General features: G+C 43.2%; 1 protein-coding gene across 1 annotated transcript in view; it reads left to right on the plus strand.

The window, feature by feature from the left end:
* The window catches only part of lrp2b (low density lipoprotein receptor-related protein 2b), a gene marked incomplete at its 5' end in the record, with an annotated part of 91,891 nt that extends 72,711 nt beyond the window's left edge, over positions 1 to 19,180 (plus strand). Inside the window, 11 exons of the mRNA XM_079850880.1 lie at positions 6 to 226; positions 4,206 to 4,388; positions 4,582 to 4,701; positions 4,916 to 5,003; positions 5,109 to 5,173; positions 5,300 to 5,447; positions 6,332 to 6,398; positions 8,905 to 9,036; positions 9,930 to 10,049; positions 17,945 to 18,007; positions 19,037 to 19,180. Of these exons, the coding sequence (XP_079707006.1) occupies positions 6 to 226; positions 4,206 to 4,388; positions 4,582 to 4,701; positions 4,916 to 5,003; positions 5,109 to 5,173; positions 5,300 to 5,447; positions 6,332 to 6,398; positions 8,905 to 9,036; positions 9,930 to 10,049; positions 17,945 to 18,007; positions 19,037 to 19,078 (1,249 nt within the window). The 3' untranslated portion in view covers positions 19,079 to 19,180. The remainder of the gene's footprint in view (positions 1 to 5; positions 227 to 4,205; positions 4,389 to 4,581; positions 4,702 to 4,915; positions 5,004 to 5,108; positions 5,174 to 5,299; positions 5,448 to 6,331; positions 6,399 to 8,904; positions 9,037 to 9,929; positions 10,050 to 17,944; positions 18,008 to 19,036) is intronic.
* Positions 19,181 to 19,723: the final 543 nt, after the last annotated feature.

The raw sequence follows: 19,723 nt of genomic DNA on the forward strand, positions 1-19,723 counted from the left end.
TGCAGCATGCTTTACTGGATTGACAATGGCAACACAGCCCGTATCGAAGGCTCCTGGTTGGATGGTCAAGAGAGAAGGGTTCTGGTGGATAGTGCTTTGGGTTGGCCTACAGGCCTGTCTATCGACTTCACAAACAGTGACAGAATCTATTGGTCAGATGCAAAGGAGAGTCGCATTGAGTCCATCCTGCCAGATGGACAGAACAGACAAATTTCGGTTTTCATAGGTAAGGGTTTGACTGATTCAACAATCAATTGTCATAAGTAGAAACCGCTAGATATTAATAAACTCCTTGTGAAATAAAAGTACACTTAATTGTCTTAAATGTGCACTTGTAGCATACCTCAAATCTTAAAAGTACATTTTAAAAAACTGTACTTGCAGATAATATTCAAATACAAGGACACTCAAGTGTACTTGAAGAGAGTACACTTTCATAACTGTTTCTTACCACACTTAAGTACAATTTTAAAAAGAGCACTTTGTAATGTCAAATTAAAAGTACATTTTAAATTAATGTTTTAATGATCTTTTTTCATGCTTTACAGTTATTTTGATGTGCTGACTGACATACTAAAGCACATGTAGCACAAGTACTTTCACAAAATAATTTTAGCTGTAATCTATTTTACATTTAAAGTGATCATCAATCGGCTGCGAACAAAACGGGTTTGCAGTCGGTCACAGGTTTTCTCCATTCTGTTCGATTACTAACAGCTCTTCGCATCTCGTCAGCAGTTGGTGGCATGTCGTTGTTGATTAGTTTGCCGGTGTATGTGTGATATAATGTGCGTGGCTTTCCTCTGCTTCGTTTGCCATGTCGTTCTTCGGTCGCATATAACACATATTTGTTAATTTGGTCGTTTGGGTCTCTTCTAAGTGAGTGGCCGACGAAGCATAGCTGTCTTTGTTGGATTTGAAGGATAAGCTGGTTCTTTTCGACTGCTTAGTATACAGCTTGGTTACTTATTCGATCCATTTTCTTGATGCCGAGCATAATTCTGTAGCAACTGGTGGCGAAGCTGTTGAGTGAGTTTTGCATTTTCTGGTTGATGATCCAACTTTCGCAGCTGTACAGAAGGATGGAGATGCACGCTGCTTCAAAGATGTTTAGTTTGAGTTTGATTGGAAGAGTTTTTGATAGAAATACATCCTTCATTTTCCAGAATGCTCCCCACGCTTGTCCTTTTCGTGCTCTGATGTCTGCTTCGCTCGACGCGATGTAAGATCCTAGATACTTGAAGTCTTTTGTCCACTCTATTTTTTTGTCCGTCGAGTTCGATGAATTGATGTAAGTTGATCGGCATCTCTGGCCCGGCAAGCTCTTGGTTGCTAAATGCTTCCATCTTTTTAATGTTGACCTCAAGTCCTACTCGTTTTGCCCACTTTGCTGTTGTTTGAAGTTGAGCTTGCGATTTTTCTAGATTTTGCTGCTTGTTGTTGTCGCCGCCCTCGAGCAACGCAATGTCGTCGGCAAAATCGAGGTCGAACAGTGAAGTGGCTGGATATCTCGATGATCTAGATAGATTCGTCGTGAAGCCATGTGAGCCCGTTGATGTTGCATGCTCTTGTTCTGCTTTCTTTAGGACGAAGTCTATGACGATGATGAATAGAAAGGGAGCTAGTGTGTCTCCTTGAAGAACGCCAGTTGAGATGTTGAACTGTTCTGATAGCTTGCCCTCGACCATTACTTGACTTTTTGAGTTGTTGTAGATAGTGCGAATCACTCTTACGGTTTTATCAGGAATTCCATAGTGTCGCAAGATGTCGAACATGACGTTTCGTATGAGCGAGTCGAACGCTTTCTTAAAGTCGATGAATATTATGTAGAGGTCTAGGTTCTTGTCGATGGCGCCCTCGATTATTCGTCTAAGTATGTGAACTTGTTCGATGCATCCTCTTCCTCTTCGAAATCCTGCTTGATTCTTTCTCATGATGTTGTCGACTGGTTTTCTTATTCGATTAAGAAGAACTTTATTGTAGACTTTCGCCGCGATCGACATCAAGCTGATCCCTCTGTAGTTATTCATCAATGTAAGATCACCTTTCTTGGGTAATGGAACGATGAGACTGGTGGTGAATTGCTCTGATGCTTTTTCTTGCATGTAGACATCATTGCATATGTTACACAGCTGTCTGACTGCGTGATGGCCTCCGTATTTGAGAGCTTCGGTGGTAATGGGGTAGTCGCAACCTGGTGATTTGCCATTTTTGAGTTCGTCTACGCCCATTTTGACTTCGTCAAACGTGAATGGGCCTATATCGATCTCTAAGTCTCTGGTAGCTGGCTCGATGTGTAGATGTTCCGTGACTGCTTCGTTGTTCAGTAGAGTTTTGAAGTAATTTTGCCATTCGTCTAGCAGTTCCTTAGGAGAATTGATATCGCTACCATCTGTTTTCTTCATTTTATGCTTGTTTATTGATTTTGTTTTGCCGCTGATCTCACTGATAACTTCCTATGTGGTTCGTAGCCTGTTTGCTTTCGCAGCTTCCTTGAGACGCTCGAGTTTCTCTGATAGGAAGGCGATCCTGTCCTGCTGGTAAGACTCGATAAGCTTTGACTTAGATCATGGCACGCTTGCTTTTCTTTTCGGTCTCGTTTGGCTCGGTTTCGTTGGTCAAGTAAGTTTGTTGTTCGGCTTGAGACCCAGTTTTTAGGGGCTTTTTTCTTGATAAGACCGACTGTTGATTTAGCCGCTTTTTCGATGGGGACAACTTATTTTGAATAAAATTAATATTTGTGTAGTGTTCAATGTTGTTATCAATAGAGATACGCGGATGGGGTATTATTTCATCCGCAACCGCATCACATAACTCATCATCCGCACCAATGTTTTTTGACCAGATTTCAAAGCCGCACCCGCCCGCCATCCGCTGATTGTTTTGCGGTCTATGGACGATGCAATGCTCTGCTGATGCGGGCCGCAAGAAAGCTCTTGTATGTTCTAGAAAGGATACAGCAAAGATATTTAATGCTAATGTATGAGGCATAGGCCTACGCTGAGTTTCATTCATTTACGATGAGATGCGCTCTAGTTCAACTTCACAATGCAATGCAAGTGAACGCGGCGCATCGGTGCCTCAATGTCACGGTTATTATATTGTCTCCTATATTTGCTTTTTATTTATTAAATACATGCAATTGGTTGATGAAACATTTATTAAAATTAAGATACAATTTGTACAAAATGAAATTCACTTTAAAGAAAGCCTTTCTAAAAAGCAAAACTTAATGAAGTGGTAAAAATCATGTCTGACGATTTACAAAACAAAACTTCATTAAGTGGTAAAAACCATGTCTCCCGATTGCAAATGTTCATTGCTAATGTTTATTATTGCAAATGTTTTTCATTTGTTTAATAAATCTCATAATGATGGCACATCACTAGGCTATATCATAGCTTTTATTTCTATCTCAAATGATTGGCGGTCGGTCAAGGGGTAGCCTACTTGGCAAAGAATCAAATACAGTTGGAAACGACGTAGACCATTAATAACACAGACTGTTAACATTTGTTTTTTAATTAGTATTTAAACATTCTCTATGATAAAAAATGTTTGTAAAAATATTTTAATAACACGGTTTTGGCGGTTATAGAGATCTAATGACGGTGTTCAACTATAACCGTCGGTCTCACGGTTATATACTAACCGTCACACCCCTAGTTATATGCTCGGATATTCTTCACTGAGTTTGCCCATTTTCCGCTTATAAGTATGTGATCAAGTTGTGCTCGATTTTCGATTTAAAGTGAATATATTTTAAATGTAATCAATTGCACTTTCATCATTACAAATGTGTAATTATAAATATATTAAAATAAATGTAATTTCTATTGAAACTTACATGTCATGTAATTTGTAATTTACATTTCATGTCATTTTAATTTACCATAAATAACTCAGTACATTTTTACCATTTAAGACAATAGAAGTAATTATGAAATTACATATAATGATATACTTAAGTGGGTGGAAAAAAAACACTCTAAATTTGCATTTAATATCAATTCAAACTACATTTTAATTTTATTGCACTTTATTAATTAACATGCAATTAAGTGTCAGAAAACATTCATTTCAGTTGAGTATATTATTTAAAGTATATTATTTCTGTAATAAGTACTCATTTTAAAAGTATGCTAAGGTGTACTTCTTTTTTACAAGGGACATTCATGTCTCCAACCACGTTTCTTTCCTCTCAGATGTAAGAAACCCTTTCAGTGTGAATGTGTTTGAGGACCATGTGTACTGGAGCACGCAGGAGAAGGGTGAAGTGTTCCGACAGGACAAGTTTGGCAAAGGCACTAAAACCAGACTCCTAATAGCGGGACCTTGGCTCACCCAGGTCAATGTCTACCAGCAGCAGAAATACAACTCTATAACCCGTAAGTAACCTCAGTAAAGTGAAATTTGCATGATGATCTATTTATAAATCCAGTCTGTGGTTAAACTTTAGCTAACTTTTATTGCGCTGATAAAATATGTTATAATGGTCATTTTGTTGGAAGTCACTTGTCTTAAAGTGATGTTATAGATATAGAGAGGGTTGAATGTGTGTAAACTGTCTCACGTCCACAGTGAAGAACCCTTGTAAGGGCACATGCAGTCACCTGTGTCTGCTGAGGCCGGGAGGCTACACCTGCGCCTGCCCAGAGGGCACTAGCTTCTTCCCTGGCAGCAGTACTGACTGTGACGCAGGTGCCTTTTATAATCTTTATCTCTGTCTTTATAGTCATCACCTCATGATGTGACCATAAATTAACTCATTGTAGCTGAACACTGTGTTGAAACCAACAGTGCTGACGTCAATCTCTGGTTTCCAGTAATAATAAAGTATATAAGAGGGCACTTCACTTTAAATATTTCATTCCCTCACATCCGATTGTTTTTATTTTTTTGTGTGATTTGTTAGGGGTTGAGCCTGAACCCACCATGCCCCCTCCATGCCAGTGCAAGAATGGCGGAACCTGTTATTTTGATGACAATAAAGCGCTCTGCATGTAAGTTTGTGATCTAATAATAACACAAATCTTTCATAGATATAAAAGCAGGGATTAATAAACTTATGGATGGGGTAATTCTGACTGTTAATTTGCCCCATACAGTTGCCCCTCTGAATGGAAAGGAGATTTATGTGAGACCAGTATTTATGGTGTAGTCACAACCTCAGGTAAAATTTATGGCAGTACATGATATCAGCTTTGAAGTTATTGTGCAACAACAATTCAAGCTGTCCTCTAATGCAAACAAACCACAATGACCCACATCCTTTCTGTCTCTCTCTGTCCATCCACAGTTGCTATTGCTCTTGGAGTTACAGCTGTTGTGGCTCTTTTCCTGGGTTGCTTGATATATTCTGCAAAAAAGAAGGAGAAAATAATGAACACGCTGCATAACATTAATCTGTCTATTAGTGTATCCAACTTCAGTAGGCCCAGCTTCTGGTGAGGATGAAAAAAAAGTGTCTAAAGATAATTAAATGCAGATATTACATATTTAAAGTGCCCCTATTATTCTTTTTCGAATATTACTTTTCATGACGTGTGTAATATAGCTGTTTGTGAATGTAAAAGGTCTAAAAGGTGTAAAATGTTAAAGATCAATGTGCACAACTGATAAAATTATTGTCTCTTAAAAGAAAGAATCGATTCTGAACTGCCGAAATGAGCCATCAGCAATTCCAGTCTTACCTACATAATAGTAATATAACAAATTTGCATAATGCCAGCCTATAGTCTTCATTGGTCCTCTGTGAACAACGTCTACTTTGACCCGCTCTCAAACACTGTAGTCGTACCCGAGGGCCGAGGCCCTAAATAGTTTGGTTCGTGTTAACAACATGTTGAGAAGACACAGTTAACTTTGCATGCACTTCCAAATGATGAGGAAATACATTGCACTGGAATTGATATGGAAAAAGCAATGGTATCGTTATTGTTTGTATTACTGCGTATCAAGCTCTGAGGAAGCCTCCAGAGCTGAAATTCTGGTATGGTAATAGGCGTTTAGTTTTTTTCATGCGCTGTAAGCAGTAGACCAATCAAAAACAGACTGGGCCGTCTGACCAATCAAAGCATAGTCTTATGGAAAGGAGGGGTTTAGAGAGACCAAATCTTCGAATGAACCCTTTTCAGACTCTTTGAGAAATGAGGTGATGTGCAATGTATGTATCATGAGAAAGGTGTTTTTTGACCTTTGGATGCATGTAAAAATTAGGAACTTTTAAAATAGCATAATAGGGGCACTTAATACAAACTTAATTCAGTTAAATAAAGTTGCAGTATTTAACACATTAAACCTTTGGTTTGGTTTTACTTCACATAATTAGGGGTGGTAACTCTGAACATTTTAACAACCAACCGGAAAATGAAAACAGCAGTAACTTTCCTAAAGAGGTTTGTACTCGCCATGTATTTTAAACATATCCAAAGCATGTATAGTTTATTATATGTATATATATGTATATACACTAACATTCAAAAGTTTGGGGTCAATAAGATTTTTTTTATTAAAGGAGAACTCCGGTCAATTTTAACATTGAGCTCATTTTTTTGTACATTTGGAGTGCTGTCAGTACAGAGAACAACGGCAAAAATCGGTGTTGCCTACACCGTGTTATCCTCTTTTTAAAATTTGCACCCTGTTGACTTCAGTGGGGCAAGTTTTAAACCTGCTTTTAGCCTCTTAACATCCTTGATGTGTCATTACAAGTGCACAGGTCATGTGAGTGATTCCTTCAGAGTGAACACGGTGAATCTGACTGCAGTAGATGTGAAAGATATGAATAAAAATAATATTTATTTAGCCACCGCTCATACCTGTATTTACATCCTGTTTTCGGTCAAAGTCCATAGTAATCGATTGTCGATCATACAATCATACAAAGTTAAGAGGCTAAAAGCAGGTTTAAAACTTGCCCCATTGAAGTCAACAGGGTGCAAATTTTAAAAAGAGGATAACACGGTGTAGGCAACACCGATTTTTGTCGTTGTTCTCTGTATTGACAGCACTCCAAATGTACAAAAAAAATGAGCTCAATGTTAAAATTGACCGGAGTTCTCCTTTAATACTTTTATTCAGCAAGGATGGTTTAAATGGATCAAAATTGAGAGTAAAGACATTTATAATGTTACAATATTTTTTTTTTTCAAATAAATTATATTATTTTGAGATTTCTATTCATCAAAGATTCCTGAAAAAAAAGTCGATCACAGTTTACACAGAAATATTAAGCAGCACAACCGTTTTCAACTTTGTTAATAATAATTAGAGGTGGGCATAGATTAATTTTTTTAATCTAGATTAATCTAGATTAATTTTGAAATTAATCTAGATTAATCTAGATTAAAATGGCTCATTTGAATTCTGCCGAAGGCATTCAGAATATGTGTGCTACCCAAATAATGACTATAAAAGTAAGTCTTTGAGAACGGGTTTCTCAAGCCAGGTGGCGCATTAGACCAGGGGCTCATCTCCTGTTTCCAAAATGCACCACAAACTGCTTGAGAAAGCTGTTCTACTCATAGACTGTAAAAGGTTACGTACTGTTACCGTCCGTAGGCAACATTAGGTAGGCCTATGTTATTATCAACTACTATAGGCTATCAATTAGGGATGGGCGATATGGCCTAAAATCCATATTGTGATATACATTGCAGCCTCTTGCGATAACTATATTATAATAAAACCATTTCAGAACAGGTTACACAGACCCTGCTAAACAACTGCTAAATGTTTTTTTTTGTTTTGTTTTTTGTTTTTTTTGAAAGGGTGTATGTAGTTTTGAGAACATATATTGTGTAAAACTGTAAGTATACAACATAATTTTGCAGATAAATAAAATTTAAGTACACTAGCTGCAGAGACTTAAGTAGGTCTAATGTTTATTATGGCTTGGAGTTTATGAAAATATTCTGATTTAAAATTAGAATATTGTCTAACTGATGTATTTTCAGTTAAAAAGAAACACAACAACGATTCTTAAAATCGGGTGCAGACAGAGATTATGTGCTACACCACTAAGATATATTGGGAATAATACGCGCGCGCGCTGGTATTCAGTGATATCATGTTTCGTTTTGCATTTGAGGTGGTAGAACGGATTAGTCGTGTGTTAACTTACCGAACTGTGACCCCACACAGTCTACGTCGGACGGCTTAAATCCGAACCAAGTCCAAATAATGGATGTTGCACCGATCATTTACACCAGCTTTCACTTTCAGCCGTTTTTACTTAAGATGACGACGAATATGATGCGTTGCAGCCGCGTGTTCCTCGCGGCCGCGGGTAGATTGCGTCATCATAGCTTGTGTAGCTTGAGCCAGCTCCCAACGCTCCCAACCCAACTTGGAGAATAGATTAACGGCGATATTTTTTTTATCGCGCGATAAGAGTCTCGCGTTAACGCCGATAACGGCCCACCACTAATAATAATAAATTATTTTTGAGCACTAAATGTGCATACAGTATTGGAATGTTTTCTCAAGGACCATGACACTGAAGACTGGAGTAATGCCTGCTGAGAATTTTAATAAGTAAAAATATTTACATTTATTTAAAAATAATATTAAAATAGAAAACAGTTATTTTAAATTGCAATAATATTTCAGAATATGGCTGTATTTTGCTGCATTTTTGATCAAATAAATGCAGCCTTGGTTTAGGAGACTTATTTGAATAACATAAAATCCTACCAACTTTTGAACGGTAGTGTATTTTTAGATTTATATTACATGTATTATATGTTGTGGTTGAAACGGATTTAAAAAAATATTGCGATAACTATAATTGAAATATTAAAAAATGGAAATAAAAATTGACAATCAAATGGGTTTATGCTAGTTTGAGTATACTAGGTTTGTTTGCCTTGTTAATATCTCTACTTTTGCCTTTGTCACCAGGAATCCAGCACATCAGTAGAAGTGGAGGGAACAGGAAGGAGCTTTGAAAACCCAGCATACAGTGATGACACACAGGGTTCTCCTGCTGCCCCTAAAGCTGTAGCCACTGCAGTCATGAATGAGCCTGCCAAAGTATGACCTCTTCTGGCTAAAGCAGATTACTGCATGCTATCTGTATTTAGAGCAGGGTTCCTCAAAGGCTAATGCCCTGCAGAGTTTAGCTCCCACCCTCATCAAAGACACCTGAGCAAGCTATAATCAAGGTCTTCAGGATCACTAGTAAATAACATGTAGGTGAGTTTGATCAATGGTGGCAGAGAGATCTAAATAGAAAAAACACCAGCAAATTAAGAAAACGTCATCAGTTTGGCAACATGTATATATGTTGCAAATACTCAAACCACTACCAAATACAGAAACACACTGCAAATAGCACGGAAATATTTCAAGGGGACCCCAAAAAGTGACAAACCTGACTGGGACCTCTTATTGTTCAATGTCTACTAGCCAGTGGTGTTGTTGATGACCAGAAAGGTGAGGTTTTTGTTTATTTTAACATCATGATTGTATGTGCGTTGTGAGAATTTGTAGAATTTGTTTCTGTATTTGGGTGTGTTGTGAGTATTTACACCACATGTGTTGTCAAACTGATTAAGATTTTTCTATTTGCATGTGTTTTCTTCAGTTGCAGCATGTTGAGCTCTCTCTAGACCACCGTATTGATCAGGGTTTGACAAACTCTGCAGGGCAGTGGCCCTCTAGCAACAGATTTGAGGAACCTTGATTTACAGGAATCAATTTGCCAATATTGGAAATTCGGTCATCACTTACTCACACTCATTTTATTTTGTGGAATATAAAAGGAGCATTTACACGGCTCTTTAAAAAAAAAAAATTATAGATATTTTTGATTAACTGTCCCCTTTTCGCCCAGACTAGGTGAACTATCCCTCAAATGTTGACTGAAATTGTGAATTGAATAATTCAGATGCTTTTAAGGCTCATTTTCCTTTTTTAATTCTGAGTTTCAGGAGAGTGTTGAAAACCCACTCTATGCTGCTGAGATGAGCGGTGTGACCCAGCCAATTGATGCTGCAACACCTGTCAGTGCAGATACCACACCAGTCAGCACTGAGCCTGATAAGGTTAGCCATGGTCACAGTAACCACATGATACAGTGTTTCTTCTGGCTCTCGCTTTAGTGAAGCGCATAGGGGACTTGCAGGCGCTCTCAGTGAGCGCGACGTGTATGGAGTTTGGGCCTAACGACTCTAGAGTCATACTCAAACCGAGGCACGGGTACGTTCCTAAATCCCTCAACACCCCGTTTAGGGCGCAGATCATTTCCCTGTCAGCCCTACCTCTGACGAGGAGGGAGACGCAAGCTTCCTTTGCCCAGTCAGGGCATTAAGAGCTTATGTGTCTCGCTCAGCTGTCTTTAGACAGACGGAGCAGCTCTTTGTTTTGTTCAGCGGACGTTCTAAGGGACTGGCCGCGTCGAAACAGAGCCTATCCAGGTGGATAGTTGATGCTATAGCGCTGGCTTATACATCAAAGGGCTTACAATGCCCGTTAGGTATCAAAGCGCACTCCACGAGAGGCATGGCCTCGTCATGGGCTTGGTCTAGTGGGATTGCTTTACAAGGTATCTGTATGGTGGCAGGCTGGGCCTCCCCGTCTACATTTATAAGATTCTACAACCTAGAAGTTCCCGCTTTGCAGGCCAAGCTGCTCTCGGTCTAATAAACCAGTATTATCTGCCAGTCACTACCGGCTCAGAATACTGAAACTGTTACAGCGTCGTTCACTGAGCGACTATATTTTCTGTGGGCAGTGTGTAAGTCCCCCTGATATTATATCAGCCCAGGCTGAGTTCACCCTGGCTGTATGGAAACGGGTGGGGCCTTGGGCTATAAATATAGCATTCGGGAGGCTGGTTAGCTGGTTTTTCATCTCTTCAGCGAAGCTCACGCATCGCTGGATCCCGAGAGGAAGGAGCCGCGCCGTTGAGAAAGCCTTCTGCGGGACGAGCCCTCACCTGAAGCTGCTGGTCGACATCTCGCCGCCTTCAGTCGCCGTTCCTGCTCACGCTATCCGGCGTATATATCCTTTTTCTGCTGTGTGTGTTCGCCGCCGCGACACACACTATCTTCCTAAAAGAGCCGAGCGTCTTTTTCAAGATGCCTCGTACATCCTGTGGCTCATGCCGAGCTCCACTCAGCGACGGGGACCACCACGTCATTTGTGTTTCCTGCCTGGGTGAGGATCACGCAGCTCTTGCGCTCGCTGATGGCGGCTGCCCTCACTGCGAGCTAATGCCCATGGTGACTCTGCGGACTCGCATGGCATTCTTCAACGAGACTGCACCTTCGCCCGCTGTGGTGCCGCGCCGTAAAAAGCGCCGTGCCCAACGGGTCCCGGAACCTCCTCCAACCCGCGAATGCTCGCCGGTGCGCCCACCAGCTTCGCCTGCTTCCGTCGAGTCCCTCACCGCCGGACAGCGGCCGCCGTCTGCCACCGCTTCCGCTGCGGGAGACTTCGAGGAAGCTGCGTCTGTGGAGGATGACAGCTGCTCTCTCCTAGCGTCGGGCAGCGAGGACTGGTCGAGCTCTGTGGATCTCGCACCCTCCTCTCACCGGCCATCGGGGAAAAGGGCCAGCATTGAGGCAGAGCTCATGCGTCTGCTCGAGCAGGCCATTCAGAGCCTCGGCCTCGAGTGGACGACGCCCCAGCAGCCTGCACACAACCGTCTCGACGGCTGTTTTCTCCAAGGGGGCCGTGTTCTCCGACCTCTAGACCAGCGCCATTCCTTCCTGAGCTTCACGAGGAAGTCGCTAAGTCCTGGGGCGCCCCCTTTTCAGCCAGAGTGCGTGCCCCCGTGTCTGCAGCATTCTCCGTGGTTGACGGTGCTAAGGACAAGGGGTACCACTCTCTTCCCCCCGTGGAGGAAGCTGTAGCCGCCCATCTTTGCCCGCCCTCCGCTGGACGGCGCGCTAAGACGGCGCTACCCTCTAAAGCTTGCCGCATGACGTCATCCCTGCACGGTCGCGCTTACACCGCCGCCGGACAGGCAGTCTCTGCACTTCACTCCATGGCCATCTTGCAGATATTCCAGGCCAACCTTCTCCGCAAAATGGACGAGGAGGGCCCGGAAGCTGTTAGCCTGCCAGATTTGAGGAGCGCAACGGACCTTGCCCTTCACGCCACCAAATCCGCTGCACAGGCCATAGGGCGGTGCATGGCTTCTCTCACCGTGGCTGAGAGACACCTCTGGCTCACGCTCTCCGAGATGTCGGACTCGGAGCGCTCCGCATTCCTCGACGCCCCCGTCTCTCCCGCCGGTCTATTCGGATTGTCTGTCAAAGACTTCGCAGACAGATTCGCAGAAGTGCAGAAAACATTGCAGGCCATGAAGCATTTTCTGCCCAAGCGCTCCAGCTCCGTAGCAGGTCGCCCTAAAAAGCCGTCTGCTCGCAGCTCTCAGCCGCAACCCCAGCCTGCTGCAGCCGCTCCACAGCGCTGTCAGACCCAGGGCCAGGGTCCTCGCTCTCGCTCTACCAGCCGCCGCCCCCCTCAACGCGGGCCCCGGCCAAAGGTTGAGTTGAAGCCCGAGGCCTCAAAGTCTTCCTAGCCAGCCTAGGAAAACGACGTTGTTCGAGTCCCGCTGCGGCCGGACTCCCACCGAAAATCCCCGCTCGCTCAGTTCCAGTAATTGCGACTGTTCCAGCGTATTTTGCAGTAAACAAGTCGGTGAAGCAGCCCGCTTGCCTGCACACAAACGCCGTTTTTACGGCTACCCAGATAAATCCCATAAAGAGTGTATTTTCTGGTATCCCGGCCACGGCCGATGGTGTTATGAGTGTAGTAAAAATGCCCACTGCCCAGTGCCCATTCCTACACACAAGCACAGCCCGTCACACACGGCCCGCACAAATAAAATCGACTCACGTCGATTGTGCACTAAATGTAGTGAACGTGCCCACAAACCAGTGCCCACAAACACTACACTCAGTATGTTCCGCGGTTTCTGTAAAAACGAAACCAGCGCGCATACATTCTGCCAAAGCAGACGGTGTTGTCAGCGTTATGAGCGGGCCAGCTGTCCCACGCCCCTATTCGCTCACACACATCATAAGCCCCACGAAGGTTTCCCCGCTCGTTCTCTCTCAGCTCACCGCTATCTGAGAACAGAGCGCGGACAGGCTGCCCGCCGTCATCAGCGCGCCCCCGGTCTCACACGCCGCAAGCACGGCGTTCATGTTACAGCACAACGGCGCTCTGTGCTCGCCACCAGATCGCGACCAGAGCCCAAATATCATCTTACCCCTAGCTACTCAAGCGAATGCATGGGCAAAGCTTCCCGGGGTGTCAGAGTGGGTGCTGAACATTATAAAAAGAGGCTATTCGCTACAGTTCGTTCGAAGTCCGCGTCGTTACGCTGCACGAACCGAAACCACGGTGAAAGACGAGGTAGCACACCTACTTCGAACCGAAATAGCGAAACTATTGAGCAAGGGGGCTATAGAGCCGTTATCACAGGCTCAGAGCAAAGGGGGCATGTACAGCAAATATTTTCTGGTACCCAAAAAAGACGGGGGTCTCAGACCCATTCTGGATCTAAGACAATTGAACAGAGCGCTCATGAAACGACGTTTCAGAATGCTCACAACCAGGAAAATCCTCTCGCAAATTCGCCAAGGGGACTGGTTCATGTCAATAGATCTAAAGGACGCTTATTTCCAAATACAAATAGCGTCACGTCACAGGCGATTTTTGAGATTCGCCTTCAAGGGCCAGGCATATCAGTACTCAGTCCTGCCGTTTGGCCTGTCCCTGGCACCCCGTGTATTCACGATGTGCATGGACGCAGCGCTCGCACCCCTGAAAATGCGGGGTATGCGAGTGTTGAATTATCTGGACGATTGGCTGGTTCTAGCTCGATCACACTCAGAGCTCATAGAACACAGGACCATATTACTCGATCACCTCGAGAATTTAGGTCTCAGAGTCAAATGGACGAAGAGCTCGCTGTCTCCCAGTCAGACTATATCGTTCCTGGGTATAGAACTGGACTCGCGCTCTATGACAGCACAGCTGTCATTACAGCGCAGACTGGACATTCAGCACATGACAAAAGCTTTTCACCGCGGTGCTCTGGTCCCGCTCAAAAAGTTTCAGAGAATGCTGGGTCTCATGGCCTCAGCATCATCAGTGCTTCAGCTGGGTCTGCTTCGCATGCGCCCGCTGCAGTTCTGGCTGAAAGCGCGTGTACCGCGCAGAGCGTGGACCCACGGTCTCTTTCGCCTCAAGGTCGATCACGAATGCGTCTTAGCGCTGAAACCTTGGAAGGTGACCGATTGGTACCGGTCAGGTGTAAACCTGGGGATTTCCTCGAGCGTGAAGGTAGTGTCCACGGACGCCTCAAACTCTGGATGGGGAGCGCTGCTCGAGGGTAGACCGTTCTTTGGCCAGTGGTCAGAACGGGAAAAGCTTCTGCACATAAACTGCCTGGAAATGCTGGCAGTCATCAACGCGCTCAGGCATTTTTATCCCCAGATAAAAGATCACCACGTTCTGGTCCGCTCGGACAACATGTCAGTGGTGGCCTATATAAATCGCCAAGGAGGCATCAGATCCAGAGCCCTTCACAGGCTGACGGAACGCCTCCTGAATTGGGCTCAGCACAATTTGCGCTTGCTGAAAGCCGCGCACGTGCCGGGTCTTTTGAACATAGGACCAGACAGACTGTAAAGGAACAATGTTCCGGCAGGGGAATGGTCCCTACATCCGCAGACAGTCCAACTGCTGTGGAAAACATTCGGCAAAGCGAAAGTAGACCTATTTGCGTCTCAAGAAAACGCTCATTGTCCGGAGTTTTTTTCCACGACTGGCCCCGCTACCCGCTCTATGCGTTTCCCCCTGTCACGCTCTTACCACAGGTATTAGAGCGAATCAGGGAGAGTGGATGCTCAGTACTACTCGTGGCCCCATTCTGGACGAACCAAGCATGGTTCCCAGTTCTGATGCGGTTGACGAATACTGCCCCATGGCCGATACCAGTGAGGAGAGAGATCTCCTCTCGCAGGCCAACGGCACGATCTGGCATCCCTACCCGGAGCTTTGGTCCCTGCATGCGTGGACCATCAACGGGTACCCGTTAAACTCCCAGAGGGAGTGTTAAACACAATCACACAGGCCAGAGCCCCATCTACAAGGCGGCTCTATGCCTCGAAATGGTCAGTGTTCTCTTAACTGGTGTGCAGCTAGTGACATATCACCCTCACACTGTGGAGTGTCGGAGGTTCTTTCCTTCCTACAAGAGCTACTGGATAAGGGCAGAGCCCCATCCACGCTCAAGGTTTATGTGGCGGCCATAGCAGCGTTTGCTGAGCCAACGCTGGGTCAGTCACTGGGAAGAAACGATTTGATCATTCGCTTCCTTCGAGGAGCTAAGAGATTGAATCCTCCCAGACCCCCCTCAGTCCCCATTTGGGACCTTTCCACGGTCCTAGAGGCCATGAAAGGCGCCCCATTCGAGCCTATTCAGTCAATAGACCTGAAACATTTGTCTTTCAAAACAGTGTTTCTTCTGGCTCTCGCTTTAGTGAAGCGCATAGGGGACTTGCAGGCGCTCTCAGTGAGCGCGACGTGTATGGAGTTTGGGCCTAACGACTCTAGAGTCATACTCAAACCGAGGCACGGGTACGTTCCTAAATCCCTCAACATCCCGTTTAGGGCGCAGATCATTTCCCTGTCAGCCCTACCGGTCTCTGACGAGGAGGGAGACGCAAGCTTCCTTTGCCCAGTCAGGGCATTAAGAGCTTATGTGTCTCGCTCAGCTGTCTTTAGACAGACGGAGCAGCTCTTTGTTTTGTTCAGCGGACGTTCTAAGGGACTGGCCGCGTCGAAACAGAGCCTATCCAGGTGGATAGTTGATGCTATAGCGCTGGCTTATACATCAAAGGGCTTACAATGCCCGTTAGGTATCAAAGCGCACTCCACGAGAGGCATGGCCTCGTCATGGGCTTGGTCTAGTGGGATTGCTTTACAAGGTATCTGTATGGCGGCAGGCTGGGCCTCCCCGTCTACATTTATAAGATTCTACAACCTAGAAGTTCCCGCTTTGCAGGCCAAGCTGCTCTCGGTCTAATAAACCAGTATTATCTGCCCGTCACTACCGGCTCAGAATACTGAAACTGTTACAGCGTCGTTCACTGAGCGACTATATTTTCTGTGGGCAGTGTGTAAGTCCCCCTGATATTATATCAGCCCAGTCTGAGTTCACCCTGGCTGTATGGAACACTTGATATAACCTGCTCTTATAGAGCACTATATTCTAGGGAATGATGCTAATCAGCCTCTCTTTTCCGGACTCTCTGTGAGTCCCTGATGATTATGCACTGTATGAGCCCCGGGCACCTACCCGTGGGACTTTAGTGTGGGATCTCAGCACGCACGGCGTTTTGCATTGTGTTCCCCATAGCGTAAGCTATTATGCAGTACGAGAGAACCTCTCGTAAGAGAACGTACTCGGTTACTAATGTAACCTCGGTTCTCTCTAGAAGAGGGAACGAGTACTGCGTATCCTGCCGTGCATGCATCAAACTCTGGTTCGCTTCGGTGATGAAAAACCAGCTAACCAGCCTCCCGAATGCTATATTTATAGCCCAAGGCCCCACCCGTTTCGGCGGGACGTGACGTTGTGGGCGCGAAGCGCCCTCATTGGATCAGTCGTCACGAGGGGCCTCTCTCGATAGGCTGCTGCAGTTGCCGCAGAGCAGCCAATGGGCGCGCGAGCTGTCTCGCCCATGTCTGCGTGCTGCCGCAACGCGTTTTACATTAATACAAAATTAAGGATCATTTTTTGGCTTCAGTATCTCGAGGAAAAGAGTGTTTCCCCATAGCGTAAGCTATTACGCAGTACTCGTTCCCTCTTCTAGAGATAACCGAGGTTACGTTAGTAACCGAGTACGTTTTACAAGGGCAGCAAATAAATTAGGGTTGTAATGGTACACAAACTGGTTGTTTGGTATGTACCTCAGTTTTAAAGTCATACTTCGGTTCAGCAGCGATAAAAACAAAACATAAAATTTCTTCTATTTTTCTTTCCAACAAACTATGACTTTTCCAACAAACTATGTCTTAAAATAAAAACTGTCTGTTGGTACTGCGTCTAATGGCTGCAATACACACTTCTTACTGCAGTTCATGGTGCTGTTGTAAATGGTGGAAGACAAGTCCTTCCACTTTTAGATGCAATACATTTTAGAAAAATGCATATTTTAGTCAGAATTAATACGCATGCATGTTCCGGCACTCGTTCAGTGAAGGATGAGCCTTTATGCAAAATGAAAATGCTTGAATTTCTAACATTTACAGATATAACCGTAATATGTAAGGAAAAAAGGTCTCAAATGTATTAAACAACACACAACTGACAAACGGACAAGCCACTTTAGTTTAGAGTTAGTTTGAAGCTCTTAATATAAAGCATGTCTCATGTTTAGGACAGTGTCTTTTTAAGTTGCGTTTGCAACATCAAAGTATACCGATATTAATGGAATAAAACTGTATACAAAGTATATCAATATAAGCAATAAAACCTTTTTGGTATAAATATGTGTACCGTTACACCCCAAAAATAAATGGTGAAAATGTTTTAAGAAGATTTGGTTTCAGCCTTGTTAAGGGGGGAAATTCTTGGGGTTTAAAACAAACTCTATCCAAAATGTTTGAGGAATATTAATATAGTGCTGCCGTGCAAACACTGTTGCAAAAAAATGCCCTAAACACACCCACACACCAGGAGTTATTCTGAAGATGTGACAGGAAGAAAGATAAAGAGTATGTGGGAGAAGAGGACACAGAGGAGTTAGAGAGACATCAATAAAAAACAGCACAAACCCACAGGCGACCTTCATACCTCACAGCATGCTAGCGCAGATAGATCTGTGTTTTGGTCGAAACTGTTATTGCAGTCAGTTCTGAGCGTGTCTGTCATTTAAGCTGTGTCTTTATTTCTTGTCCCTCCTTTACACAGGCTAATAATTCACAGTTACAGCACGAGGTGGATATGGATATGTTCGACAACCCCTTGTATATGGTGAGATAAATGTAAAGAGAGCTAAAGATTGAATGTGTTCAATGAGGGAATGTGTACGGGTTGGAGGTAAATACTATGACTAGGTGTAATGTGGTTCTGGCTCACTGATGGAGGCACACGGCCCTGTTGACTTCTTCTCTCTCCTTATGCTGCTAAAAGCAGGAAGCTGAATGCTGTAATACAGTGAAAGCTATAACAGTGGGGAGGGGCTCATTTTAACAGCTTGTGAAGGCATGTCAAGGCCTCTTGGGGAAGAATAATTTCCCTAACTGGTGAAGACAGCAAATAAAGGAAGAGAAAGACCTTGAAAATCTCCTTTTTGAAATGACTGAGTGATTGAGAGAGAGGCAATCTTCTATTCTGTGCTTAGGCACACTAGGCATAAAGGATATTATCTTTCCTGAATAAAGCATAATTGGACATATTGCATTTAATAATCTGAAATTATGTATGTGCATATATAGTATAAATGTTGTATATTAGAATATTATATTAAAATGATTATAATTGTAATATTGTATTAAACATATAATAATAAATATATAATAATTGTTCTTTATAATTGTAATGTAATTCTTATATTTTGTGGTATTTAAGTGTGAATATACTGCACCATTTAGCGAGTGAGGCATGGACTGTCATTATCTCATCTCAAATTAGCTCAAAATACGTAATTTGAAATAGATTAATGAAAGGTCCTGGCCTGCCTCTCAGATGCTTAAAATATGGCTGTGACATAGATCTAGCTCTGATTTGCTCCGTCGAGGCCTGTGAGGAGATTGATTTCTGTAAATGCAGATTCATTTTCTTTATGCTCAGTTCCCACTCACTTATCATTCCCTTCATCTACCTCGACATTATTTCCCCAACTCAGCAGAAACGAAAGGCACCTAATGGCTTGGTAGATAATGATATATAGTGATTCAAGTATAAATTGAGACTACCTCTTCTTAATGTGCAGGACAAATTGACCAAAATTGTCTAAATTTGAAGAAAGGCACCTGATACACATTTCTTGTGTTTTGGCAGGATGCAACACACACACACATTCAGGGAGAATCTGCAATCTGAAGACAATTTGAGATCATCTTACAGGATCGGCTCTCAGTCACTTCAGCAGCTAAGACGTATGGCTGGTAAATCATGCTGCGGTGTACTATCCATCCATCAACATGCCGTAAACTGTGAATAGTTTTGTTGATTGTTCTTTTAAGTATATTTTTATAGATACTACAGATTTCTGTAAATTGGTGCTGTGATTCTCTTTAATTTAAATACTAACTCTTTGAATGGTTTCATGTAGTTTTCAGTGTGTGTATGATCAATTGTTATGCTGCTTGTTCTCACTTTAATAATAAAGTGTACTTATGTCTTGCAAAATGGATTTGAGTGAGTTTTTGATTACTCCTAAATTTAATCCAAAAATAATCATTAAAAAAATCGAATTGTGCCTGGCAATTACACTGTGCCATTCAAAAGTTAGGGGTTGGTAATATGTATTTGAAAGTCTCTTATTCTCACTAAGGCTGCATTTATTTGATCAAAAATACAGTAAAAACAATGATATTGTGAAATATTTGGATATAATTTAAAGTGCCATTTATTCCTGACAGCAAAGATCAATGCCATTACTCCAGTCTTTAGTGTCATTCAGAAATCATTCTAATATACTGAATTGGTGCTCAAGAAACATCTCTTGTTATTATCCATGTTGAA

Source organism: Squalius cephalus, assembly GCF_949319135.1.
Source record: "Squalius cephalus genome assembly, chromosome: 19".
NCBI classification, from domain to species: Eukaryota; Metazoa; Chordata; class Actinopteri; order Cypriniformes; family Leuciscidae; genus Squalius; species Squalius cephalus.